Source organism: Oenanthe melanoleuca, unplaced genomic scaffold (assembly GCF_029582105.1).
Source record: "Oenanthe melanoleuca isolate GR-GAL-2019-014 unplaced genomic scaffold, OMel1.0 S080, whole genome shotgun sequence".
Lineage (NCBI taxonomy): Eukaryota > Metazoa > Chordata > Aves > Passeriformes > Muscicapidae > Oenanthe > Oenanthe melanoleuca.
Window position 1 is genome coordinate 2,723 of NW_026612729.1, and position 27,638 is coordinate 30,360.

A 27,638-nucleotide genomic window follows, 5' to 3' on the forward strand; every position below is an offset into this window, starting at 1 on the left:
CTTCTGCTGCAGGAATTTTATTGAGGGGGGAAAAAAAAAATCACCAGAATTCCACAGAATTCCGGGAATTCCAGGGACGAGATTCCGCAGCTTTCCAGGAAAAAATTTCGGAGCTGGATCGGAGCAAATCCCTGTCCCTGGCAGGACGTGAGGATGCAGCAACTCGGAATTCCGGGATTTTTCCAAGGATTTTTCCCAGTTTTCAGTAAAAGACTTTTTCCAGGTAGGCGTTGAGGAAGATCCCGGTGGGATCCAGCTTCTCCCGGATGGCGCAGAATTTCGGGAATGCCGGGAACATCTTCTCCAAATCCTTCCGGGTGCAGCTGTGAGCCTGGATGGGGATCGTTCTCCATGTCAAAATCCCCTTTTTTCCCAAATCTGGGAATGCCCCAGAAGGAATTTTCCCAAATTTTTTTCCCCCCTTGTGCCACAGTTTCCTTCTGGAAAATCCCGTTTTCTGGGATTGGATGAGGCACGGGAAAATGAAGGGAATTCCCCTCCTGGGCATTCCCAGATTTCTGGAAAAAATGGGATTTTTAATGGGAAAATGATCCTGATTCCAGAAAACGGGAGGGGTTTTTCCAAAGGGAAACTGAGGCACGGGAAAAGGGAGAGAATTCCTGGATCCGCCTCTTTTCTGCTCCAAAATTTGGGAAAATATTCCCTCCTGAACATTCCCAGATCTGCGAATACTCCTATGCCTCGGTTTCCCTTGGGAAAAATCCCTGACGTTTTCCAGGATTGGGATAATTTTCCATGAAATAAATCCCGTTTTTCCCTAAATCTGGGAATATTCAGGAGGAAATTTTTCCCAAATTTTGGAGGGAAAAAGAGAAAGATCCGGCCATGCCCTTCCATTTTTTCCCGTGCCTCAGTTTCCCTCTGGAAAAATCCATCCCGTTTCCCAGAACTGGCATAAATTTCCCATAATTCCCTGTAAAATTCCCATTTTTCCAAAGGGAAACTGAGGCAGGGGAAAGGGAATGGGATCCCTGGATCCGCCTCTGTCCTGGCTCAAAAAATCCAAAATTTGGGAAAAAATTCCCTCCTGGACATTCCCAGATTGATTAAAAATGGGAATTTTAATGGGAAAATGGGAGGGATTTTTCCAAAGGGAAACTGAGGCACGGGGAAATGGAGGGAATTCCTGGATCCCTTTTCTGCACAAAAAATTGAGAAAAATTCCATCCTGGACATTCCCAGATTTTGGAAATTTCCCCTCTTTTTGTTAGAAAAATGTTCCCCATCCCAGAAAATTGGACGGGGTTTTTCCAGAGGGAAACTGAGGCACGGGATTCTCTCAGATCTGGGAATTCTCAGGAGGGAATTTTTCCCTAAATTTTGGGTCAGAAAAAGAAGAGGATCCAGGAATTCCCTTCCCTTTTCCTGTGACTCAGTTTCCCTCTGGAAAAATCCCTCCCATTTTCTGGGATCAAGTTGGGATCATTTTCCCAGAATTCCCTGTAAAATTCCCATTTTTCCCAGGGAAACTGAGGCACGGGAAAGGGAAGGAGATCCCCAGATCCGCCTCTGTCCTGGCTCAAAAACTCCAAAATTCTGGAAAAAATTCCCTCCTGGACATTCCCAGATTGATTAAAAATGGGAATTTTAATGGGAAAATGGGAGGGATTTTTCCAGAGGGAAACTGAGGCACGGGAAAATTGAGGGAATTCCTGGATCCGCCTCTTTTACCCTCCAAAATTGAGGGAAAATTCCTTATTGAACATTCCCAGATTTGGGAAATTTTCCTTCTTTTTAATGGGAAAATGTTCCCAATCCTGGAAAACTGGAGGGATTTTTCCAGAGGGAAACTGAGGCAAGGGATTTTTCCAGAACTAGGAATTCCCATGAGGAAATTTTTCCTTTTTTTTTTAATGGATCCCCTGCCCCTTCCGGTGCCTCAGTTTCCCCCTGGAAAATCCCTCCCATTTCCTGGGAATGGGATAAATTTCCCATAATTCCCTGTAAAATTCCCGTTTTTCCACAGGGAAAGTGAGGCACGGGAAATAGAAGGGGATCTCTGGATCCACCTGGCTCAAAAACTCCAGAATTTGGGAAAAAAATTCCCCCCGGACATTCCCAGATTTCGGAAAATAAGATTTTTAAGGGGATGGTGACTCCAATCCTGGTAATTGGGAGGGATTTTTCCAGAGGGAAACTGAGGCACAGTAAAATAGAGGGAATTCCTGGATCTGCCTCTTTTCCCTCCTCCAAAAAAAAGGGAAAAATTCCCTCTGGAATATTCCCAGCCTTGGGAAAATCCCGTTCCTCAGTTTCCCTCTACAAAAATCCCTCCCATTTTTTGAGATTGGAATCATTTTCCAATTAAAAAAATCAATTTTTCCCAAAATCTGGAAATGTTCAGGAGGGAATTTTATTTTATTTTATTTTATTTTATTTTATTTTATTTTATTTTATTTTATTTTATTTTATTTTATTTTATTTTATTTTTTTAAGAAATCTCCTTGCCTTTCCCGTGCTTCAGTTTCCCTCTGGAAAATCCCTCCCATTTTCCAGGATTGGGATCAATTTCCCATTAAAATCCCATTTTTCCCAGGTCTGGGAATGTTCAGGAGGGAATTTTTTCCAGATTTTGGCGCCGGATGTGGGATGGCGACATTCCCTGATCCCAGCATGTCTGCAAACCCTTTCCCAGGAGAAATTCCTGATTTTCCAGGGGAAATTCCCGGTTTTCTGGTGGAAATTCTCAGTTTCCCAGGAGAAATTCTCCAGTTTTATGGTAGAAATTCCTCTTTCTGAGGAAAATTCCCAGTTTTCCTGGAGAAATTCCCTGTTTTCCAAGAGAAATTCCTGGTTTTCCAGGATAAATTCACAGTTTTCAGAGGAAAATTCCTGGTTTTCGTGGAGAAATTCCCAGTTTTCCAAGAGAAATTCCCGGTTTTTCAGGAGAAATTTCTGGTTTCCTGAGGAAAATCCCTGGTTTTCCAGGAGGAATTCCCAGTTTTCCAGGAGAAATTTCTGGTTTCCAGAGGTAAATTCATGGTTTTCCAGGAGGAATTCCAAGTTTCTCAAGGGAAATCCACAATTTTCCTGGAAAAATTCTCAGTTTTCCAGGAGAAATTTCCAGTTTTCCAAGAGAAATTCCCGGTTTTCCAGGAGAAATTTCTGGTTTTCCAGGAGAAATTTCTGGTTTCCAGAGGAAAATTTCCTGGTTTTCCAGGAGGAATTCCAAGTTTCTCAAGGAAAATTTCACTATTTTCCAGGAAAAATTCTCAGTTTTCCGGAAAAAATTTCATGGTTTTTCAGGAGAAATTCCCGGTTTTCCAGGAGAAATTCCTGGTTTCCAGAGGAAAATTCCTGGTTTTCCAGGAGGAATTCCAAGTTTCTCAAGGAAAATTTCACTATTTTCCAGGAAAAATTCTCCATTTTCTGGAAAAAATTTCCTGGTTTTCGAGGAAAAATTCCCAGTTTTCCAGGAGAAATTTCTGGTTTTCCAGTAGAAATTTCTGGTATCCAGAGGAAAATTCCTCGTTTTCCAGGAGGAATTCCCAGTTTTCCAGGAGAAATTTCTGGTTTCCAGAGGAAAATTTCCTGGTTTTTCAGGATAAATTCCAAGTTTCTCAAGGGAAATGCCACTATTTTCCCAGAAAAATTCTCAGCTTTCCGGAAAAAAATTCCTGGCTTTCCAGGAGAAATTTCCAGTTTTCCAAGAGAAATTCCCGGTTTTCCAGGAGAAATTTCTGGTTTTCCAGGAGAAATTTCCAGTTTTCCAAGAGAAATTCCCGGTTTTCCAGGAGAAATTTCTGGTTTTCCAGGAGAAATTTCTGGTATCCAGAGGAAAATTCCTCGTTTTCCAGGAGAAATTTCTGGTTTTCCAGGAGAAATTTCTGGTATCCAGAGGAAAATTCCTGGTTTTTCAGGAGGAATTCCAAGTTTCTCAAGGGAAATCCACTATTTTCCCAGAAAAATTCTCAGTTTTCCAGAAAAAAATTCCTGGCTTTCCAGGAGGAATTTCCAGTTTTCCAAGAGAAATTCCTGGTTTTCCAGGAGAAATTTCTGGTTTTCCAGGAGAAATTTCTGGTATCCAGAGGAAAATTTCCTGGTTTTCCAGGAGGAATTCCAAGTTTCTCAAGGGAAATTTCACTATTTTCCCAGAAAAATTCTCAGTTTTCCAGAAAAAATTTCCTAGTTTTTCAGGAGAAATTCCCGGTTTTCCAGGAGAAATTCCTGGTTTCCAGAGGAAAATTTCCTGGTTTTTCAGGAGAAATTCCAAGTTTCTCAAGGGAAAAAAATTCCTGGTTTGCCAGGAGAAATTCCCGGTTTCCAGGGAAAATTTCCCATTTTCCCGAGGGAAATTCCTGTTTTCCCGGAGGGAATTCCGGTTTTCCCGGAGGGAATTCCCGTTTTCCCGGTACCTTGGCCCAGTGGGGTCTCCCGCCGTGTTTCCTCATGATCTCCTCGTAGGCGATCCAGTACCGGAGCCGGGGAACGTCCTTCCCGTAGGGCCTGGAATGCGGGATCGGGAATCAGCCGCATCCCGGGAATCCCGCCGGGAAAAAGGGGATCCCAGGGAGCCGCCCCCGGGAATTCGGGATGGATTTGGGATCCCCGGATTGGGATCTGGAGGGATCCCACGTGAATGTTCCAGGTGGGAATGGTGCCCCCAAATCCAGATCCCTTTTTCCACGGATTTGGGATCCTGGGATTGGGATCTGGAGGGATCCCAGGCCCAGATTCCCACTTGGAATGGTGTCCCCAAATCCAGATCCTTTTTTCCATTGATTTGTGCCTCATCCAGGAATTCTGGGATTGAGGAGATCCCAGGAATAGGCTGGGAAAAGGAATGGATTTGGGATCCTGGGACTGGGATCTGGAGGGATCCCATACAAACATTCCAGGTGGGAATGGTGTCCACAGTCCAGATCCCTTTTTCCATGGTTTTGGGATTCCAGGATTGGGATCTGGAGGGATCCCATGCAAATACTCCCGGTAGGAATGTTGTTCCCAAATCCCTTTTATCGTGGATCTGGGATCAGGATCTGGAGGGATCCCAGGCCCAGATTCCCAGTAGGAATGGCGTCCCCAAATCCAGATCCTTTTTTCCATTGATTTGTGCCTCATGCAGGAATTCTGGGATTGATGAGATCCCAGGAATAGGCTGGGAAAAGGAATGGATTTGGAATCCTGGGACTGGGATCTGGAGGGATCCCATACAAACATTCCAGGTGGGAATGGTGTCCCCAAATCCAGATCCCTTTTTCCATGGTTTTGGGATTCCAGGATTGGGATCTGGAGGGATCCCATGCAAATTGTCTGGGTAGGAATGTTCCCAAATCCCTTTTCTCATGGATTTGGGATTCGGAAGTGGAGGGATCCTGTGCAAATATTCCTGGTGAGAATGGTGTCCCCAGTTTTCCATGGATTTACTCCTCATCCAGGGAATTCCGGGCTGGAGGAGAGCTCAGGAAAGGGATGGATTTGGGATCCCAGGATTGGGATCCTGGAAGAATCCCATACAAATATCCCTGGTGGGAATGGCATCCCCAAATCCAGATCCCTTTTCTCATGGATTTGGGATCCTGTGATCAGGATCTGGAGGGATCCCAGGCCCAGATTCCCAGTGGGAATTGTGTCCCCAGTCCAGATCCATTTTTCCATGGATTTGCACCTCATCCAGGAATTCTGGGATTGAGGAGATCCCAGGAATATGATGGGGAAAAATAATGGATTTGGGATCCCTGGAATGGGATCTGGAGGGATCCCATGCAAATATTCCAGGTGGGAATGGCAAATCCTCTTCCCATGGATTTGGGATCCTGGGGTTGGGATCTGGAAGGATCCATGATTCCAGGTGGGAATGGTCTCCCTCTGGCAGATCCCTCTTTCCATGGATTTGGGATCTTGTGATCAGGATCTGGAGGGATCCCCATGCCCAGATTCCCAGTGGGAATGGTGTCCCTAATCCAGATCCTTTTTTCCATTGATTTGTGCCTCATCCAGGAATTCTGGGATTGAGGAGATCCCAAGAATATGCTGGGAAAAGGAATGGATTTGGAATCCTGGGACTGGGATCTGGAAGGATCCCATACAAACATTCCAGGTGGGAACGGTGTCCCCAAATCCAGATCCTCCTTCCCATGGATTTGGGATCCCTGGATTGGGATCTGGAGGGATCCCACGTGAATATTCCAGGTGGGAATGGTGTCCCCAAATCCAGATCCCTTTTCCCATGGAATCCTGGTATCCTTTTTCCTGGGATTCAGAAGATCCCAGAAAAGGCCGGGACAAGTTTTGGCCATGGAATTCCACCCCACAAAATTCCCAACCCCGCGTTCCCCTGCGAAAATTCCACATTATCCCAAAAATCCCTCCCGCATCTTCCAGCCCTTCCAATGGGACAACATCCCAAAAAGTCCGGGATGGGCAGCGGGATGGGCTCGGGTGTTCCAGGTGGGATATTCCCGTCGGGAAAAGCTCGGGATGGGGCGGGCTCCGAACCTGTACATGATGATGTTGATGTAGCAGCTGTCCCGCCGGAAGCAGGGGCTCAGCAGGATCTCATCCCGCCGGGAAAAGCGGATTTCCACCGGGAAGTGCGCCACGATCCTGGGATTCCGCTCCAGCGCCGCCTTCAGCTCCAGCAGCGCCTCCTTGGTTTTCTCACTGTTCCCGGGAAAATTCCCAGTGAACGGAAAAAAGGAGGGCAGGGGAGACTCATCCCACAGGATTCCCAAGGAATGTTCTGGAACGTCCCAGCACGTCCTTTCCATGGGATGGGTTTGGGATCCTGGGATTGGGATCTGGAGGAATCCGTGATTCCAGCTGGGAATGGCGTCCCAAATCCAGATCTCTTTTCCCATGGATTTGGGATCCTGGAGTTGGGATCTGGAGGGATCCCCATACTCAGATTCCCAGTGGGAATGGCGTCCCCAAATCCAGATCCTTTTTTCCATGGATATGCTCCTCATCCAGGAATTCTGGGATTGAGGAGATCCCAGGAACAGGCTGGGAAAAAAAAATGCATTTGGGATCCCTGGATTGGGATCTGGAGGGATCTCATGCAAATATTCCAGGTGGGAATGGCAAATCCTCTTCCCATGGATTTGGGATCCTGGGGTTGGGATCTGGAAGGATCCATGATTCCAGGTGGGAATGGTCTCCCTCTGGCAGATCCCTCTTTCCATAGAGTTGGGATCCTGGGATCAGGATCTGGAGGGATCCCATGCAAATATTCCCTGTGGGAATGGCAAATCCTCTTTCCATGGATTTGCTTCTCATCCAGGAATTCTGGGATTGAGGAGATCCCAGGAAAGGGCTGGGAAAGGGATGGATTTGGGATCCCGGGATTTGGATCTGGAGGGATCCCCCATCCTCAGATTCCCAGTGGGAATGGCAGATCCACTTCCCATGGATTTGCTGCTCATCCAGGGAATCCCAGGCAGGAAGATTCCAGGAAGGGGCTGGGATCTGGGAATTTCCATGGGAATGGACTGGGATTTGGAAATTTCCATGGGAATGGACTGGGATCTGGAAATTTCCTCGGAAATGGCCCAACCTGCACCGGGATCTTGGAATTTCATTGGGAATGGACTGGGATCTGGGAATTCCATGGGAATGGCCCTATCCTGGACTGGAATTTGGGAATTTACTTGGGAATGGCCCGACTCTGCACCGGGATCTGGGAATTTCCTTGGGAATGGACAGGAATCCAGAAAATTCCTTGGGAATGGCCCGGGATTTGGGAAATCCGTGGGAATGGCCCAGTCCTGGACTGGGATATGGAAATTCCAGGGGAATGGACCGGGATTCGGGAGTTACATGGGAATGACCCAATCCTTGCCTGGGATCTGGGAATTTCCATGGGAATGGACTGGGATTTGGGAACTACATGGGAATGGCCCAGTCCTGGACTGGAATCTGGGAATTTCCTTGTAAATGGAACAGAATATGGGAATTTCCATGGGAATGTCCCAATCCTAGACTGGGATTTGGGAATTCCATGGGAACGGCTCAGTCCTGGACAGGGATGATGGATCCAAGAACTACATGGGAATGGCCCAATCCTGGACTGGAATCCAGGAATTTCCGTGGTATTTGACTCGGATTTGGGAATTACATGGGAATGGCCCAAGGCTGGACTGGGATTTGGGAATTTCCATGGGAATGGGCCGGGATCTGGGAATTACATGGGAATGGCCCGATGCTGGACTGGAATCCAGGAATTTCCATGGGAATGGGTCCGGAATGCTGCACTGGGATTTGGGAATTTCCATGGGGATGGGCCGGAATTTGGGAATTACATGGGAATGGCCCAATGCTGGACTGGAATCCAGGAATTTCCATGGGAATGGGTCCGGAATGCTGCACTGGGATTTGGGAATTTCCATGGGGATGGGCCGGAATTTGGGAATTACATGGGAATGGCCCAATGCTGGACTGGGATTTGGGAATTTCCATGGGGATGGGTCGGGATTTGGGAATTACATGGGAATGACCCAATGCTGGACTGGGATTTGGGAATTTCCATGGGGATGGGTCGGGATTTGGGAATTACATGGGAATGGCCCAGTCGTGAACTGGGATTCGGGAATTTCCATGGGAATGGACTGGGATCTGGGAATTCCATGAGAATGGCCCAGTCCTGGACTGGAATCTGAGATCTGGGAATTTACATGGTTTTTGACTCGGATTTGGGAATTACACGGGAATGGCCCAGTGCTGGACTGGGATTTGGGAATTTCCATGGGAATGGGCTGGGATCTGGGAATTACATGGGAATGACCCAATGCTGGACTGGGATTTGGGAATTTCCTGGGGAATGGCCCAATCCTGGACTGGAATCCAGGAATTTCTGTGGTATTGGACTCGGATTTGGGAATTACATGGGAATGGCCCAATGCTGGACTGGGATTTGGGAATTTCCATGGGAATGGGCTGGGATCTGGGAATTACATGGGAATGGCCCAGTGCTGAACTGGGATTTGGGAATTTCCATGGGGATGGGTCGGGATTTGGGAATTACATGGGAATGGCCCAAGGCCGGACTGGGATTTGGGAATTTCCATGGGAATGGGTTGGGATCTGGGAATTACATGGGAATGGCCCGATGCTGGACTGGGATTTGGGAATTTCCATGGGGATGGGTCCGGAATGCTGGACTGGGATTTGGGAATTTCCATGGGGATGGGTCCGGAATGCTGGACTGGGATTTGGGAATTTCCATGGGGATGGGTCGGGATTTGGGAATTACATGGGAATGGCCCAATGCTGGACTAGGATTTGGGAATTTCCATGGGGATGGGCCGGGATTTGGGAATTACATGGGAATGGCCCAGTCCTGGACGTGCTGCCGGAAGCGACACTCGTAGGAGAAGATCCGGTGGCTCTGGGCGACGTTTTCCAGGCGGGAATTGAAGAGGAGCCGGAAGAAGACGCGGTTGATCCAAACCACCAGGCCGGGAATGAAGGAGCTGCCGGAAAAAAAAAATGGGAATTGGGCCTGGAATTGTTTCCTAGGGATCTGCCAAGGGATGGCCGGGAAAGGATCATGGAATGCTGGGATGGTTCGGGTGGGATTCATGGAGGTGAAATTCCATCCCATCCCGTTCCAACCCCGCTGTCCCGGGGTGATCCAAACTTTCCTTGGATGCACCCAGGGATTCTCTGGGAATTCCAGCCCAGCCAGGAATTCCTCCTGAAATTCCTCCCAAATTTGACAGGATTTTAGAGATTTTGAAAGATTTTTGCGTGGTTTTTGTGGAATTTTTTGGGATTTGATGTTTTCTCCAAGATTTGAGGATTTTTGGGAGGGGATTTGGGGTTTTTGTAGGATCACCAGGATACCCTGGGATAACCCAGGAATTCCTTCCCAAATCCCATTTCGCTCTTTTCCAGGGAATTCCCTCCATTCCCAGCTCTCCCAGCCTGGGATTGGATCCATCCCAAACCTCAGCTCCTGCCCAGGAAGGAATTTTTGGATCCAGGAGCTTCCCTGGGAATTCGGGACTCCAGGAAGGATCTCCCTTCCCTTTTCCATCCCCAAATTCCATAAAAATCCCTTGGGATGGATCCTGATTGTCCTGGATCCCAGAATCCAGGAATGGTTTGGGATGAGATCCACGGACCTTCAATCCCATCCCATTCCAATCCCAGCATCCCAAGTTTTTCCAACCTTTCCTTGGACAGTGTCAGGGATCCAGGGATTCTCTGGGAATTCCAGCCCAGCTGGGAATTCCTTCCCAAAATCCCAACAAATCTCTTGGAAATCTCCCCTTTCCCAGTGGGAATTCCATTCCCTGGCTCCTGGCCCTCCAGTCTTTTTCCCTGGAAATGCTGAGATTGGGAATTCCCTCTCCAGAGGAAAAGCTGCAATTCCCCAAGAATTCCGGATCCCAGGATTCCTGCAGCTCTCCCGGGATCTCCCGTCCCAGTCCCGAGGGATTTTGGATCTTGCTCCCCTCAAATCCTTTCTCCCACCAGGAGCTGGGAATGGGATGCTGGGAATTTCCCTGGAAACTCCAGAGGTTCCTCAGAGCATCCCGGAATCCGGAGGGATTTTTGGGAATACACCAGTGGCTGCTTGGATCCCTTGGCAGAATTCCAAGTGGTCCCAAATTCCCTTTTTTCCCAAAATCCCTCTTCCTTTGGACTGGATTTGTTCCCACCCTGTTGCTCGGGATATTCCCACATCCAAACCCATCCCAGAAAATCTCCTTTGCTCCCAAATTCCCAAATGCTGCCCAGGACAGGTGTGGAATTCCCAGGATTTCAAATCCTTGGGATTCCAGACATGGATCAGGGGCTGGGAGAATTGGATTGGAGCGTTTTTCCAGCCTGAACAATTCCAGGATTCCTGTGGAATTCCGTGATTTCTGTGGACGCCAGAGGGCAGCACAGCCCAGCCATGAATCCCAAACCATTCCCTGGAAAAATTCCCAAATTCCTCCTTTTCCCGGGAATGGGAACGCTCCAGGTGACAGCTCTGCATTCCCTGGAAAAATCCCAACAAATCCCAACAGGGGGAGAAAACCGGGATGAGGCCAGACCTGGAAAATCCATCCCAATCCCTTTTCCTACCTGATCCAGAGGAGGAATTCCAGGAGATAATATCCAACGGCGTAATCCCAAAACCAGCTGGAGGAGGAGCAGGGAGGCTGCAAATCCAGCAGGGAAACCACGGATTTTAGGGATGAGCGGGATTGGGAGGGCGGGAAAGTGGGAATGGAAAACTGGGATCCACTGGGAGCAGGGTGGGGGGTGGAGAAGGGAATCCCCACATTCCCAAAATTCTGCTTCCCACCCAAAATCCATCCCTGGAATTTCTGGGAAAATGCCAAGAATTTGAAAAATCCTGGAATTCTCAGAGTGGCAGAGCCAATTCCCAAAATTCTGTTTCCTGCCTAAATTCCATCCCTGGAATTGCTGGGAAAATTCCAAGAGGTTGGAAAATCCCAGAATTCCCAGAGCACAGAGAATAGGCAGAGCCCATTCCCAAAAATTCTGCTTCCCACTCAAATTCCATCCCTGGAATTTCCAGGAAAATTCCAAGAAGATGAAAAATCCCAGAATTCCCAGAGCGTGGAGTGCAGTTGGAGCCCATTCCCAAAATTCTGCTTTGCATCCAAATTCCATCCCTGGAATTGCCAGGAAAATCCAAGAGCTTGGAAAATCCTGGAATTCTCAGAGTGGCAGAGCCCATTCCCAAAATTCTGCCCAAATTCCCAAATACCATCCCAGGAATTTCTGGGAAAATGCCAAGAGCTTCGACAATCCCAGAATTCCCAGAGTGTGAAGAGAAGTTGGAGCCCATTCCCAAAATTCTGCTTCCCATCCAAAATCCATCCCTGGAATTGCTGGAAAAATTCCAAGAGCTTGGAAAATCCTGGAATTCCTGCCTTGGAAGTGGGATCCTGGTAGATGATCCGGACGTTCTCGGAGTGCGGGAACCACAGGAAGCGGAAATATTGGGATTTCCTCAGGTGCTCCTCCAGCTCATCCAGGACCTGGAAAAATGGGAAAAATTTGGGATCCAACGGGAATTATTTCTGGAAAATTATTCTCCAGGAAATAATCCCAGGAATTATCCCAAGGAAAGATTCCCAGGAAATTATTCCCAGGAAAATATTCCCATGGAATATTCCTAGGAAATCTTCCCAGTCAATATTCCCAGGAATTACTCCCAGAGCATATTCCCAGGAAATTATTGTGAACAAATATTTCCAGGAATTTTTTCCCAGGAAATGATTCCTAGGAAAATATTCCCAGGAAATATTCCCAGGTAATTATTCCCAGGAAATCTTCCCATGAAGGATTCCCAGGAACTTATTCCCAGGACATATTCCCAGGAAATATTCCCTGGAAATTTTTCCTGAGAAATATTCCCAGTAATTACTCCCAGAAAATATTCCCGGGAAATTATACTCATGGAATATTCCTAGGAAATTTTCCCAGTAAATATTTCCAGGAATAATTCCCAGGAAATATTCCAAGGATACCACCATGGACTCCTCTCCAGGAAGGAATTTCAGGATCCAGGGGCTTCACTGGGAATTTGGGACTCCAGGAAGGGTCTCCCTTCCCTTTTCCATCCCTGAATTCCATAAAAATCCCTCGGGATGGATCCTGAGTGTCCTGGATCCCAGAATCCTGGAATGGTTTGGATGGGAGCCATGGACCTTCAATCCCATTCCAAACCCTACCCACCATCCCAGGGTGATCCAGTTTTTCCTTGGATGCTCCCAGGGATTCTCTGGGAATTCCAGCCCAGCCAGGAATTCCTTCCCAAATCCGTCCCAAATTTAACGTGTTTTTTTTGGATTTTTGGTGTTTTTTTGGAGAATTTTTTATTTTAATTTTTTTTTTATTTTATATTTTTTGATGGGGATTTTTGAGATGGGATTTGGAGATTTTTGGGATTTGGAGCTTTTTTTTCTGGGATTTTGTGGTTTTTGGGGGGAGATTTGCAGGTTCTTTTTTGGATCACCAGGATACCCTGAGATAATCCAGGAATTCCTTCCCAAATCCCATTTCCTCTTTCCCCAGGGAATTCCCTCCATTCCCAGCTCTCCCAGTCTGGCATTGGATCCATCCCCATCCCGACTCCTCTCTGGGAGGGAATTTTGGGAATTCCCTGGGAATTCAGGACTCCAGGAAGGGTCTCCCTTCCCTTTTCCATCCCTGAATTCCATAAAAATCCCTCGAGATGGATCCTGAGTGTCCTGGATCCCAGAATCCCGGAATGGTTTGGGATGGGATCCATGGACTTTAAATCCAATCCCGATCCCGGGGTGCTCCAAATCCCCTCTTGTACAATCCAGGAATCCAAGGACAGCCAGAAATTCCCGAAAAAAGCCTCATCCCCACATTTTCCATGGATTTATTCCGGAGAAGGACTGGAAAAGGACACAGCATTCCCGGCTTATCTCCGGCCGCGAGGCGGGATCAGGGAATTGACCTTTGCCAGGAGCAGCCTTTGATTCCCGGGATTTCAATCAGCGGGAAAATGGAGCCGGAGCCTTTGAGGGATAATTCCGGCTGAGCGGGAAGGGCGGGAGCGGCTCCGGGAGTCCTTGGGATGGATTTTGCTGCTGGAATTTGGATTCTGACGGAATCCTGGAATCCTGGAATGGCTGGGGATGGGATTCATGGATCTTCAATCCCATCCCATTCCAACCCCGATCCCGGGATGATCCGAGGTGTCCCTGGGGTTGGGATGGGATGGGGCTGAAAATCCATGGATCCCATCCCGAAAATATTCCGGGATTCTGGGATCCAGGACACTCAGGATCATGGAATTCCATGGAATGGGATTGAAGTATTTTCCCACCCAAATCATTCCGGGATTCCATGAATTTCCCCATTCAGGATCCCTCCAGGAATTCCCACAGGGAATTCCCATCCCAACCAAGAAATTTCCTCTGTTCCCATGGGAAAATCCCAAAAATTCCAGCAATTCCTGTTCTCGGCTTTCCCCCTTTTTTTTCTATGCATCCAATGGAAAAATTTCCCTGGAATTCCAGCTGGGCCATGCAGACGTCAGGAATTCAGGGAAGGGATGGAATTCTTGGAATGTTCAGAGCAGGGACAGGAGTTGGATGATCCCGGTGGATCCGGCTCTGGATATTCCAAAATCCATGAGATGGCAGCTGGGGTCCCAACCACTCATCCTGGAATTTTGGGAAGGAATTCCTGGCTGGGAGGAGCTGGGTTGGAATTCCCAGAGAATCCGTGGATCCCTGGCAGTGTCCAAGGAAATCCTGGAGCAGCCTGGGATTGGAATTGGAATGGGATGGGATTGAAGGTCTGTGGATCTCATCCCAAATCATTCCAGGATTCTGGGACCCAGGACACTCAGGATCCATCTCGAGGGATTTTTATGGAATTTGGGGATGGAAAAGGGAAGGGAGACCCTTCCTGGAGTCCTGAATTCCCAGGGAATTCCCAAAATCCCCTCCCAGAGAGGAGTCAGGATGGGGATGGATCCGATCCCAGGCTGTGAGAGCTGGGAATGGAGGGAATTCCCTGGGAGAGGGAGAAATGGGATTTGGGAAGGAATTCCTGGGGCATCCAGGTGATCCCAAAAAAACCCCAAATCCCTGCTTAAAAAACACAAAATCCCAGAAAAAAAAAAAGCTCCAATACAAAAAAACCCAAAACTCCTAATCCCAAATCCTGGAGAAAATGCCAAATCCCAAAAAATTCCTCCCAAAAAATCACCAAAAATAACCAAAAAATCACAAAAAAATCCATCAAAATATCAAAAAATTTGGAATGAATTTGGGAAAGAATTCCTGGCTGAGCTGGAATTTCCAGAGAATCCCTGGGAGTGTCCAAGGATGGATTTGGATCACCCTGGGATCATGGGAATCCCCTGGATCCCGAAATTTCTTCCCAGATGGATCCAACGCCAGGCTGGGAGAGCTGGGAATGTGCAGCTGGATCAGGGAAGGATCCAGGGAATCCTCGGAGCCTTTTGCAGAGGGAAAGGAGAGCTGGGATTTGGGAAAGGGCTGGAGGGGCAGGAGCCAGGGAATGGCTCCCACTGGGAAATTGGGAATTGGGAAGGAATTCCTGGCTGGGCTGGAATTCCCAGAGAATCCCTGGGAGCAGTTGGAATGGGATGAGATTCCATCCCCAGGGATCCCATCCTGAACCATTCCAGGATTCTCCGTGTCCTCTCCCGACCTTTCTCCGGAGTTTTTTTTTTTTTTTTTCCGAGCGTTAACGAGGTCGTTACATAATCCCAGATCCAAGGGCTCGGCGTCCCTCATTCCCAGATATCTGAGGCTGCAGATATCCCAGGCCCATTATTCCCTTCCGCTCCGATGAAAAGCCGGGATCGGGGAGGGCGAGGACCGGGAGCTGATAACGCGGATATTTCTGGAAGTGCCGCGTTCCCGAGGGATCGGGAATGATGGGATGAGGGGGATGGGAGCGGAGATGGGCTCGGTGAAGGTCCAGGGATGGAGATTTTCCAGGGGAAAAAAAAGTGGGATGGGAGGTGGGGAGGGAATATTGGGGGTTGGGGGAATGTGGGAGAGGATTTAGGGAATGTGGGAGAGGATTCAGGGAATGTGGGGAAGGAGGGAGGGAAAATGTTGGAAAATGCAGGAAAGAGGGAAGAGGATGCAGGGAATGCGGGAAAGGATTCGGGGAATTTTGGGAAAGATGCAGGGGAAGGTTTGGAAAATGCAGGGAAGGATTTAGGGAATGTGGGAAAGGATTTAGGGAATGTGGGAAAAGAGGGAAGGAAAGGGTTGGAAAATGCAGGAAAGAGAAAAGGATTTAGGGAATGTGAGAAAGGATTTAGGGAATGTGGGAAAGGAGGGAGGGAACTTTGGGAAAGGATGCAGAAAAAAGTTTGGAAAATGCAGGAAAGGATTTAGGGAATGTGGAAAAGGATTTAGGGAATGTGGGAAAGGAGGAAGGGAATTTTGGGAAAGGATGCAGGGAAAGGTTTGGAGAATGCAGGGAAGGATTTAGGGAATGTGGGGAAGGAGGGAGGGAAAATGTTGGAAAATGCAGGAAAGAGGGAAGAGGATTTAGGGAATGTGGGAAAAGACTCAGGGAATTTTGGGAAAGGATGCACGGAAGGGGTTGGAAAATGCAGAAAAGAGGGAAAAGGATTTAGGGAATGTGGGAAAGGAGGGAGGGAATTTTGGGAAAGGATGGAGGGAAAATGTTGGAAAATGCAGGGAAGAGGGGAAAGGATTTAGGGAATATGGGAAAGGACTCAGGGAATTTTGGGAAGGATTCAGGGAATTTTGTAAAAGGATGCAGGGAGAGGTTTGGAAAATGCAGGGAAGGATTCAGGGAATGTGGGAAAGGAGGGAAGGAATTTTGGGAAAGGATGCAGAAAAAAGTTTGGAAAATGCAGGGAAGAGGGAAGTGGATTTAGGGAATGTGGGAAAGGATTCAGGGAATTTTGGGAAAGATGCAGGGAAAGGTTTGGAAAATGCAGGGAAGGATTCAGGGAATGCAGGAAAGGATTTAGGGAATGTGGGAAAGGACTCAGGGAATTTTGGGAAGGATTCAGGGAATTTTGTAAAAGGATGCAGGGAGAGGTTTGGAAAATGCAGGGAAGGATTCAAGGAATGTGGGAAAGGAGGGAGGGAAAATGTTGGAAAATGCAGGGAAGAGGGAAAAGGATGCAGGGAATGTGGGAAAGGATTCAGAAAATTTTGGGAAAGATGCAGGGAAAGGTTTGGAAAATGCAGGGAAGGATTCAGGGAATGTGGGAAAGGATGGAAGGAATTTTGAGAAAGGGTTTGGGGAATGTGGGAAAGGATGGAGGGAAACAGTTGGAAAATGCAGGAGAGAGGGGAAAAGATGCAGGGAATGTGGGAAAGGATTTAGGGAATGTGGGAAAGAATGCAGAGAAGGGCTTGGAAAATGCAGGAAAGAGAGAAAAGATCCAGGGGATGTGGGAAAGGATCCAGGGAAAGGTTTGGAAGATAAAGGAAAGGTGGGAAAGGATGGAAAAATGTGGGAAAGGATGGAGGGAAAGGGGCTGGAAAATGCAGGAAAAGCAGGAAAATGATGAAGGAAAGAGGGGAAAAGGATCCAGGGAATGTGGGAATGGATTTTGGGAAAGTGGGAGAGGAGGGAGAGGAAATCCCAAAGGTTGGAGGGAAACTGGGAAAGGATGCAGGGAAGGGATCGAAAAATGCAGGAAAATTGGGAAAGAATTTAAAGAATGTCGGGAAAATTTTTTGGGCAACCCTTTGGATCATCCTGGAATTCTCAAAATTCCAAATTTTCTTCCCTGTTTTTTGAGCCCTTTGGATCATCGCAGAATTCTCAAAATTCAGGGGAAAAAAATTCCCAAAATTTGGGAATTTTCTCCCTGTTATTGAGCTCTTTGGATCATCCCGGAATTCCCAAAATTTGGGAATTTTCCGTACCTGGGAGAGGGTGGAAGGAAAGGCGACCTCGCGCAGCCGGAATTCCGGGACGCACTGGAACGTGACGGACACGACGATTCCCAAACACCCCAAATGGAGCCGGGCCGCCTGGAAAACCTCGGGATTGACGGATTCCGAACATTCCAGGATTTCTCCCGAGGCCAGGAGCAGGGAAACGGCCACGACCTGGAAAAAGGGAGGGAACTCCGTGGATTTTGGGAATCTGGAATTCCTGAGTGAGATTCCATGACCCAACTTTTCCTTGGACACTCCCAGGGATCCTGGGATTCTCTGAGAATTCCAGCCCAGTTGGGAATTCCTTCTGAAATTTTTGGGATTTTGAGTGGGTTTTTTGGGGACTTTTTTTTTTTTTTTTTTGGCATATCCGTGACTTTTTTTTTTTAATTTTTTTTTTTTTTTTTTTTTTTTTTTTTTTTTTTTTTTTGCGAGAATTTGGGGTTTTTTTGGGATTTGGAGCTTTTTTTTTTTTTTTTTTTTGGAAGGGATTTGGGCTTTTTTTGGGATCACCAGGATACCCCAGGAATTCCTTTCCAAATCCCATTTCCGCCTTTCCCAGGGAATTCCCTCCATTCCCAACTCTCCCAGCCTGGGGTTGGATCCATCCCCATCCTGACTCCTCTCCAGGAAGGAATTTTGGGAATTCCCTGGGAATTCGGGACTCCAGGAAGGGTCACCCTTCCCTTTCCCATCCCCAAATTCCATAAAAACCCCTCGGGATGGATCCTGATTTTCCTGGATCCCAGAATCCCAGAATTCCATGGATGGGATTCAATCCCATTCCAATTCCAATCCCAGGCTGCTCCAGGATTTCCTTGGACACTGCCAGGGATCCAGGGATTCCCTGGGAATTCATCTCCTCCCAGCTGGGAATTCCTTCCCAAAATTCCAGCATGAGCGGTTGGGACCCCAGCTGCCATCTCATGGATTTTGGAATATTTGGAGCCGGATTCACCGGGATCATCCAACTCCTGTCCCTGCTCTGAACATTCCAAGAATTCCATCCCTTCCCTGAATTCCTGAGGTCTGCATGGCCCAGCTGGAATTCCAGGGAAATTTTCCATTGGATGCATAGAAAAAAAAGGGGGAAAGTCGAGAACAGGAATTGTTGGAATTTTTAGGATTTTCCCACAGGAACAGAGAAAATTTTTAGTTGGGATGGGAATCCCTGGAGGGATCTGGAACGGTGAAATTAATGGAATCTCAGAACAATTTGGGTGGGAAAATCCCTGAAATCCCATTCCGTGGAATTCCATGATCCCGGATTTCCCCGAGCTCCTGGAATATTTTTGGGGATGGAGCTGCCACATCCCGGATTCCCTTCGTGGAATCCCCACGCGGATCTTGGAGCGGGATTGGCGGATTCCCCAGACTCGGAGGCGTGTCTGGAATTTCCGGAATTCCCGGAATTCCCAGGATCCCACCTGGGTGGGCAGAATTCCGTGGCTGATCCCGGTGTTGTGGGTCCCGGTGCCGATGACTCCGGCCGCCGTCACCTCGGACACGGCTCCTAAACTGGGAACAGGAAAAACCTCGGGATGAGAATTCCCAGGGGAAAAGGTCGGGATGAGAATTCCAACGGATCCCATCCCTCTTTTCCAGCCCTTTTGTTGGGTGGATTCCAAAGGATTTGGGATAGATCCGGAGAAATCCCGGTGGAGCAGGGCTCCATGGAAAAATCCATCCCAAGGAATTCCAGGGGTGGAAAATGGGAATGGAAGCCCTGGGTGGATCCCATGGATTCCTGACACTGGGTTGGGAAAAAGCTTCGGAATAAATGGAATTCCTGAGTGGATCCCATCCATGGAATTCTGGAATTGTTTGGGTGGGAAAAAAGCTTTGGAAAAATTGGAAACCTGGATGGATTCCTTGGAATCTTGGAATTGTTTGGGCTGCAAAATTGGGACAAATGGAATTCCTGGGTGGATTCCAGGGAATTAGAATCCTGGAACTGATTGGGTTGGAAAAGTGTTTTGGAAAAACTGGAATCCTTAGACAGATTCTATGGAATTCTGGAATTGTTTGGGTTGGAAAATTGGAATAAATGGAATCCCTGGGTGAATTCCATGGAATTCAGGAATCCTGGAACTGTTTGGTTTGGAAGAGCTCTTGGAGATGCCAGAATCCAACCATTCCCCAGATCCATGGGAATTTCAATCTCTCCTGGAATGGCTGGAAAACTTTTCCATGAGGGAATATTCCCAAAATCCAATGGAAATTCCCCATTTCCATTCCCATTCCTGTTCCCATTCCCGTTCCCATTCCCATTATTCCCATTATTCCTGTTATTCCTGTTATTCCCATTATTCCTGTTATTCCCATTTTTCCCATTCTTCCCAATTCCAATTCCCATTCTCATATTTCCCATCCTTCCCATTCCCCCCATTATTCCCATCCCCATCCCCATCCCCATTCCCATTATTCCCGCTATTCCCATTATTCCCAGTTCCCCCCATTATTCCCATTCCCTGTTCCCATCCCCATTCCCATTATTCCCATTATTCCCGTTATTCCCGTTATTCCCATTATTCCCGTTATTCCCATTATTCCCATTTTTCTCATTCTTCCCACTCTTCCCATTCCCAGTTCCCATTCCCGTATTTCCCATTCTTCCCACTCCTACTCCCATTCCCATTATTACCATTATTCCCATTCCCATTCCCATTATTCCCACTATTCCCATTATTCCCATTCTTCCCATTCCCATTCCCAGTTCCTATTCCCATCCTTCCCATTCTTCCCATCCCTACTCCCATTCCCATTTCCATTCCCATTTCCAATCCCATTCCCGTTCCCATGATTCCCATTCCCATTCCCACTATGCCCATTATTCCCATTATTCCCATCATTCCCGGTCCCGCTCACTTGGCCAGGGCCATCCCGTGTTTCTCCAGCTCCAGGTTCAGCTCCGAGAGCAGAATTCCCGCTTCCACCTTCACCTGCAGCTTCTCCTTGTCCACCTGAAAAACCGGGATCCGGCGCCATTCCCGACGGAAAACTCTTCCCAAATCCAGGGACAATTCCCATCCCAAACCTCATCCCAACCCTCAATCCGGGCCCATTCCCAAACCCTGGAATCCTTCCCGGAATTCCTCCCAGCTCCTAGGGAGAAAATTCCCGCCTTTTCCCATGAGGATTTTCCCAGGGAAGGTGCGTTTCCTCAATTCCCGGTTATTTTCCGGGATTGTGCCGTTGCCAGGATTTTTTCCGGGAATATTCCGGCTCTCACCTGCAGGATCCGGTTGATTTTTCCCATGTGGATCATGAATCCCTCGGAGCAGGCGATGTCCGAGGGGGAGTGACCCCCCCCCACCACCTTCACCCGCTTCCCCCGCTGCCGGGCCAGCTCCAGGATCTGCGGGAAAACACCGGGAATGCCCCGGGAAAACCCAGCCAAAAACACCGGGAGCAACCCTAAAAACCACCCAAAAACACTGGGAGCATCTGGAAAAACCCGTCCAAGAAACACCGGGAATATTCTGAAAAACCTGTCCTAAAATCACCGGGATTATCCCAAAAAAACAATCCTAAACCACTGAGAATATCCTGAAAAATCCATCCAGGATCTATGGGAAAACACTGGGAATCTCCCGGGAAAACACAACAGAAATATCTGGAAAAACTCAACCAAAACCACTGGGAATCTCTGGAGAAACCCCATCGAAAACCACCAGGATTATCCCTGAGAATCAATCCTAAAACACCGGGAACATCCCGAAAACCCCACCCAAAAACACTGGGAGCATCTGGAAAAACCCATCCAAAATCACTGGGAATATTCTGAAAAACCTGTCCTAAAATCACCGGGATTATCCCAAAAAAAAAAATCCTAAACCACTGAGAATATCCTGAAAAACCCATCCAGGATCTATGGAAAAACACTGGGAATATCCCTAAAAACCCATTCAGAAACACTGAGAACATCCCAAAAAACCCATCCAGGATCTGCGGGAAAACATCAGGAAAATCCCAGGAAAACCCATCCAAAAATACCGGGAATATCCCTAAAAAACCACCCCAAGCCACTGGGAGCATCTGGAAAAACCCATCCAAAAATACCGGGAATATCCCTGAAAACCCATCCTGAAACACCAGGAATATCCTGAAAACCCAATCCAAAACCAGTGGGATTATCCCAAAAAAACCCATCCAGGATTTTTAGGGAATATCCCTAAAAACACATCCAGAAACACTGGGAATATCCCAGGAAAACACACCAGGAATATTCCTAAAAAATCATCCAAAACCACCAGGTTTATCCCTGAAAACCAATCTTAAAACACCAGGAATATTCCAAAAAACTGACCCTAAAACCACAGGAATATCCCAAAAAACCCATCCCAAATTCCAGAATCTATGGAAAAACACCAGGAATATTCTGAAAAACCCATCCAGGAACTACGGGAAAACACTGGAAATATCCAAAAAGCCTGATCCAAAATCACTGGGAATATCCCTGAAAAGCCAATGCTGAAACACTGAGAATATCCCGAAAAACCCATCCAGGATCTATGGGAAAACACTCAGAATATCCCGGGAAAACAAAACGGGAACATCCCTAAAAACCACCCAAAACCACTGGGAGCATCTGGAAAAACCCATCCAAAATCACCAGGAATATTTTGAAAAACCTGTCCTAAAATCACCGGGACTATCCCAAAAAAAAATCCTAAACCACTGAGAATATCCTGAAAAACCCATCCAGGATCTATGGAAAAACACTGGGAATATCCCTAAAAACCCATCCAGAAACACTGAGAATACCCCAAAAAACCCATCCAGGATCTGCGGGAAAACATCAGGAAAATCCCAGGAAAACCCATCCAAAAATGCCGGGAATATCCCTAAAAAACCACCCCAAGCCACTGGGAGCATCTGGAAAAACCCATCCAAAAATACCGGGAATATCCCTGAAAACCCATCCTGAAACACCAGGAATATCCTGAAAACCCAATCCAAAACCAGTGGGATTATCCCAAAAAAACCCATCCAGGATTTTTAGGGAATATCCCTAAAAACACATCCAGAAACACTGGGAATATCCCGGGAAAACACACCAGGAATATTCCTAAAAACCCATCCAAAACCACCAGGAATGTCCAAAAAACTCCATCCAAACTCACCAGGATTATCCCTGAAAACCGATCCTAAAACACCGGGAATATTCCCCCTAAAAATTCCCAAAATCCAGGATCTGTGGAAAACCACTGGGAATCTCCCTCCAAACCCATCCCGAGAATTCCCAAAATCCATTTCCTTGGATAACTCCATGAAATCCTCCCCGGGTCAGGATTTTCCCTTGGGATCACCCCGGGAATTCCAGCAGGAGCTGGATCCCGCCGGGATCGGGGCCATCCCAGATTTCCCGGAGCAAAGGGATGAATTCCTGTTTTTCCTGTGGGAAATCCTGGATCATTCCCGAAGTTTTCCCTCCCGGAATTCCCTGGGTACCTCCCGGATTTCCTCCACGGAGCGGGGCCGGAAGAAAAGCTCCGGGGAGGATCCGTAGGTGCCGGCCCAGTTCCGGAATTTCACTCCTGCTTGTCCCTGCACCTGGAACGAGAGGTCCGGAGGGGATGGAGCTGATCCCAAATGGATTGGGATGATTCCATGGGAATCCTTAGGGGATGGAGCAGATCCCAATGGGATTGGGATAATTCCATGGGAATCCTTATGGGATGGAGCTGATCCCAATGGGATTGAGATAATTCCCTGGAATCTGGTCTGGAGTCGATCCCAAAGGGATTTGGATCATCCCATGGGAATCCTGAAAGGATGAAGCTGATCCCAATGGGATTGGGATAATCCTGTGGGAATCCTGATGGGATGGAGCTGATCCCAAATGGATTGGGATAATTCTGTGGAATCTTGTCTGCAGCTGATCCCACAGGGATCGGGATCATCCCATGGGAATCCAGAGGGGCTGGATCCAATCCCAAAGGGATTTGGATAATTCCACGGGATCTGGAGGGGGATGGAGTCGATCCCAATGGGATTGGGATCATCCCATGGGAATCCAGAGGGGATGGAGCTGATCCCAAAGGGATTGGGATAATCCCACGGGATCTGGAGGGGGATGGAGTCGATCCCACAGGGATTGGGATCATTCCCATGGGAATCCAGAGGGGCTGGATCCTGTCCCACAGGGATTGGGATCATCCCATGGAATCCTGAGGGGATGGAGATGATCCCAAAGGGATTTGGATCATTCCCATGGGAATCCAGAGGGGCTGGAGCTGATCCCAATGGGATTGGGATCATCCCATAGGAATCCAGAGGGGCTGGATCCTGTTCCACAGGGATTGGGATCATCCCAAGGGAATCTGGATCCCATTCCATGGGGATCAGGGTGATCCAGAGGGGCTGGAGTCGGTCTCATTGGGATTGGGATAATTCCCAAGGGAATCCAGAGGGGCTGGATCCAGTCCCAGAGGGATTGGGATTATCCCATGGGAATCTAGAGGGGATGGAGCTGATCCCAATGGGATTGGGATCATCCCATGGGAATCCAGAGGAGGCTCAATCCCACCAGGACTGGGATCGGGATCATCCTGTGGGTGCTGGATCCCGTTCCCTTTCCTTCTCCATTCTCACCTTGGCTCCAAGGGATGATTCTCAAATCCTTCCCAAAATCCCAAAATCCCCAAATCCCTTCCCTTGGGAATCCTTCCCTTCCCGAATTCCAAAATTCCCTTCCCAGATTCCTTTCCCTGATTCCAAAATTCCTTTCCCTTCCCGAATTCCCTCCCCAAATTCCCTTCCCTGTGGAATTCTTCCCTTCCCAAATTCCCAAATTCCTTTTCCTTCCCAAACTCCCTTCCCAACTTCCTTGTCCAAAATTCCCAGGTTCCTTTCCCTTCCCAAATTCCCTTTCCAAATTCCCTAATTCCCGTCCCAAATTCCCAGATTCCCGAATTTCCCTTCCCAAATTCCGTGCACAAATTCCCTTCTCTTCCCAAATTCCCAAATTCACCTCCCCAATTCCCTTCCCTTGGAATAATTCCCTTCCCTAATTCTCTTCTCAGATTCACAAATTTCCAAATTCTTTTCCCTTCCCAAATTTCCCTTTCCTTGGGAATCCTTCCCTTCCCAAATTCTTTTCCCTTCCCAAATTCCATTCCCCAATTCCCAAACTCCCTTCCCAAATTCCTTTCCCAAAATTCCTTTCCCAGGTTCCTTTCCCTTCCCAATTTCCTTTCCCAAATTCCCTAATTCCCTTCCCTGATTCCCAAATTCTCTTCCCTTGGGAATCCTTACCTTCCCAAATTTCCTCCTGTAATTCTTTTACTTCCTTGATTCCCTTTCCAGATTCCCAAAATCCAAATTCCTTTCCCTTCCCAAAATCCCAATCTCCCAAATTCCCTTCCCAAATTTCCAAATTCCCAACTCCCCTTCCCCAATTACATTCCCAAATTCATTTCTCTTCCCATACTCCCTTCCCTAATTCCCCAATTCCCTTCCCATGTTCCCAAATTCCCTTCCCAAATTCCCTTCCCTTGGGAATCCTTCCCTTCCAAAATTCCCTTCCCAAATCCCAAAATTCCGTAATTCCCAAATTACGTTCCCTGAACCCCACCCCATTCCCGGTTATCCCAAATCCCAGGGATGGCCCCTCCCCCCTCCCAGGGAGGTGCCCCCGCCCTGGGATTTCGGGAAGAAATTCCAAAGATCCCAGAAAACAGCCGGGAGCTTTGGGGGAGGGGCGGCCGCTTCCCGAATCCAAGAAAAATCCGGGACTTGAGCCAGAAAAACGGGAAAAAAACTTCCCAAAACCACCAAAAATTTGGGAATTTAAAAACATTGGATTGAGGAAAAAAAAAAAAATCCCTCCGAGGCTGATTTATCCCGGGAATTTCGCTGGTTTTTCCAGGGGGGATTTGGATTCCCAAATTTCCTAATTCTATTAAAAAAAAAAAAAAAAAAAAAAGCCGGGAAAAATCCCGGCTGGATTTTCCTCACCATCCTGGAGACGCTGTGGGAATTCCCGGCAGGAATTTGGGGATGATCCCGATGGATCCGAGCTCGCTCCCGGCTGAGGAATTCCCGGAGAATGGGAGGAAAGGTGGGAAGAGCCTTTCCCGTGGGAATTGCGCAATTCCAGAGGGAGGAGGGGGCGGCTGGAAAAGCGGGAGCCGGGAATTCCAAGGATTTGGGATTGGAAAAGGGGGAAAGGGGGAAAGAAGGATAAAATTCCCGAGATTTTGGGATTTGGGAAGCACAGGGGGTGGTCTCGGGTAAGGAATACCTGGGAAAAGTGGGAAAATCGGGAAAATATTCCAGATTTTTTTGGGGGTTCAGCAGGGAATTCCCGGCTTCTGGGGGTTCAAATCCCCAAAAATTCCAAGGATTTGGGGTTGCTCACCTTGGAGTGCTGGGAAAAGGGAGAAAATCGGGAAAAGAGGGAAAATATTCCAGAGATTCTGGGGGATCAGGCAGAGAATTCCTGGGAAAACTGAGACAAATGGGAAAATAGGGGGAAAAAATCCAGAGATTTTGGGGATTCAGGCAAGAAATTCCTGGGAAAAGGGGAAAATCAGGAAAGGAGGGAAAAGAGGGAAAAGATTCCAAAGATTTGGGGATTTGGGAAGGACAAGGGGGGTGTCAGAGAGAGAATTCCTTGGAAAACCGGGAAAAGGGGAAAATAAGGAAAAGTTTCCAGGGATTTTGGGAGTTCAGGCTGGGAATTCCTGGGAAAAGTGGGAAAAAGTTGGAAAAAATGGAAGAAATTCCAGAGATTTTGGGATTTGGGAAGCACAAGGTGTGGTCTCGGGTAAGGAATTCCTGGGAAAAGTGGAAAAAATCGGGAAAATATTCCAAAGATTATGAGGATTCAGGCAGGGAAAACTGGGAAAAGGAGAAAAAAGTGGAAAAATTCCAGAGATTTTGGGGATTCAGGCAAGAAATTCCAGGGAAAAGGGGAAAATAGGGAAAAGATTCCAGGGATTTTGGGATTTGGGAAGCACAGGGAGGGTCCAGGAACTGAATTTTTGGGAAAACCAGGAAAAGGAAGAAAACAGGGAAAAAATTTCCAATGATTTTGGGGATTCAGGTAAGAAATTCCCGCGAAAAGGGGAAAATCGGGAAAAGAGGGAAAAGATTCCAAAGATTTGGGGATTTGGGAAGCACAAGGGGGGTCTCAGGAAGAGAAATCCTTGGAAAATTGGGAAAAGGGGAAAACAGGGGAAAGTTTCCAGGGATTTTGGGAGTTCAGGCTGGGAATTCCTGGGGAAACTGGGGAAAAAGTTGGAAAAAGGGAAAAGATTCCAGAGATTTTGGGGGTTCAGGGTGGGAATTTCCTGGGAAAACCGGGGAAAAAGGAAAAAAGGGAAAATATTCCAAAGATTTTTGGGTGCTGAGGCAGGGAATTCCCAGCTCCTGGGGATTCAAATCCCAAAAATTCCAAGGATTTGGGATCCAGGAATGGGATTTGCAGCAGTAGGGGGTGGGATTTTCAGCCCAAAATCCTGGGAACTTTTCCTTGGAAAAATCTCGGAATTCCCGGGTGGGAGCCAGGAAAAAGCTCTGAGAATTCCAAAGGTTTTTTTTTTGTTGTTGTTGGTTTTTTTTTTTGTTTGGTTTTTTTTTTTTGTTTGTTTTGTTTTGTTTTTGTTTTTTGTTTTTTTTTGTTTTTTGTTTTGTTTTGTTTTTTCCAGGGGTTTTCCATCCCATTTTTTTTTCCAAAGGGTTTTGACCTCTGTCCCACTGGGCAAGGCTGAGCAAATCCCGGGATCATCTCCCGACATTCCTGGGAAGGGGCAAAGGTCGGGAACGATCCCAAAAAATTCCTTGGGATTATCCATTGACAGAGCGGGGGAGGGGCGGGGTCTGAACTCCAGGAATTTCAGCGTTCCCAAAGGTTCTGCATCCCAAAAATTCTGATCTGTTCCCGAATTTCCGTGTATTCCCAAAAATTCCGTGCATTCCCAAATTGCAGGAACTCCCAAATTCCCGGTGCATTCCCATAATTTCCATGCATTCCCAAAATTTCAGCGCATTCCCAATCCCAATAAATTCCCGAATTTCAATTCCCAAATTGCAATGAATTCCCAAATTTCACTTTTCAAATTCCCAAATTCCAATGATTTCCCAAATTTTGTGCAACCGTAAATTCCAGCGCATTCCCAAAATTCTGATCTATTCCTGAATTTCTGTGCATTCCCAAATTGTGGGAATTCCCAAATTCCTGGAGCATTCTCAGTTCCCAAAACATTCCCAACTGAGGAATTCTCAAATTCCAGAGCATTTCCCAAAATTTTC

The 27,638-nt window shown here is 47.4% G+C and overlaps 1 protein-coding gene across 1 annotated transcript; it reads right to left on the minus strand.

Annotated features, from left to right (window-relative positions):
• Window positions 1–26,224, minus strand: LOC130266542 (L-gulonolactone oxidase-like). Its single transcript, XM_056515794.1, has 12 exons — window positions 25,341–26,224; window positions 22,833–22,934; window positions 20,611–20,736; window positions 20,247–20,341; window positions 18,806–18,896; window positions 17,364–17,549; window positions 11,856–11,963; window positions 11,038–11,114; window positions 9,282–9,431; window positions 6,460–6,624; window positions 4,377–4,467; window positions 1–331 (listed from the first exon to the last, which is right to left on the minus strand). The coding sequence occupies exons 1-12, from the start codon at window positions 25,341–25,343 to the stop codon at window positions 203–205; spliced, it is 1,323 nt and encodes a 440-aa protein (XP_056371769.1). The 5' UTR covers window positions 25,344–26,224; the 3' UTR covers window positions 1–202.
• Between the last annotated feature and the right edge of the window lie 1,414 nt (window positions 26,225–27,638).

Coding starts and splice junctions, on each gene's coding strand:
- LOC130266542 (XM_056515794.1), bottom strand. Junction 11,964..17,363: donor TTCCTTCCACCCTCTCCCAG/GTACGGAAAATT, acceptor CCATTTTTCCAG/GTCCTGGATGAGCTGGAGGA. Junction 9,432..11,037: donor GAATTCCTCCTCTGGATCAG/GTAGGAAAAGGG, acceptor TTTTTCCGGCAG/CTCCTTCATTCCCGGCCTGG.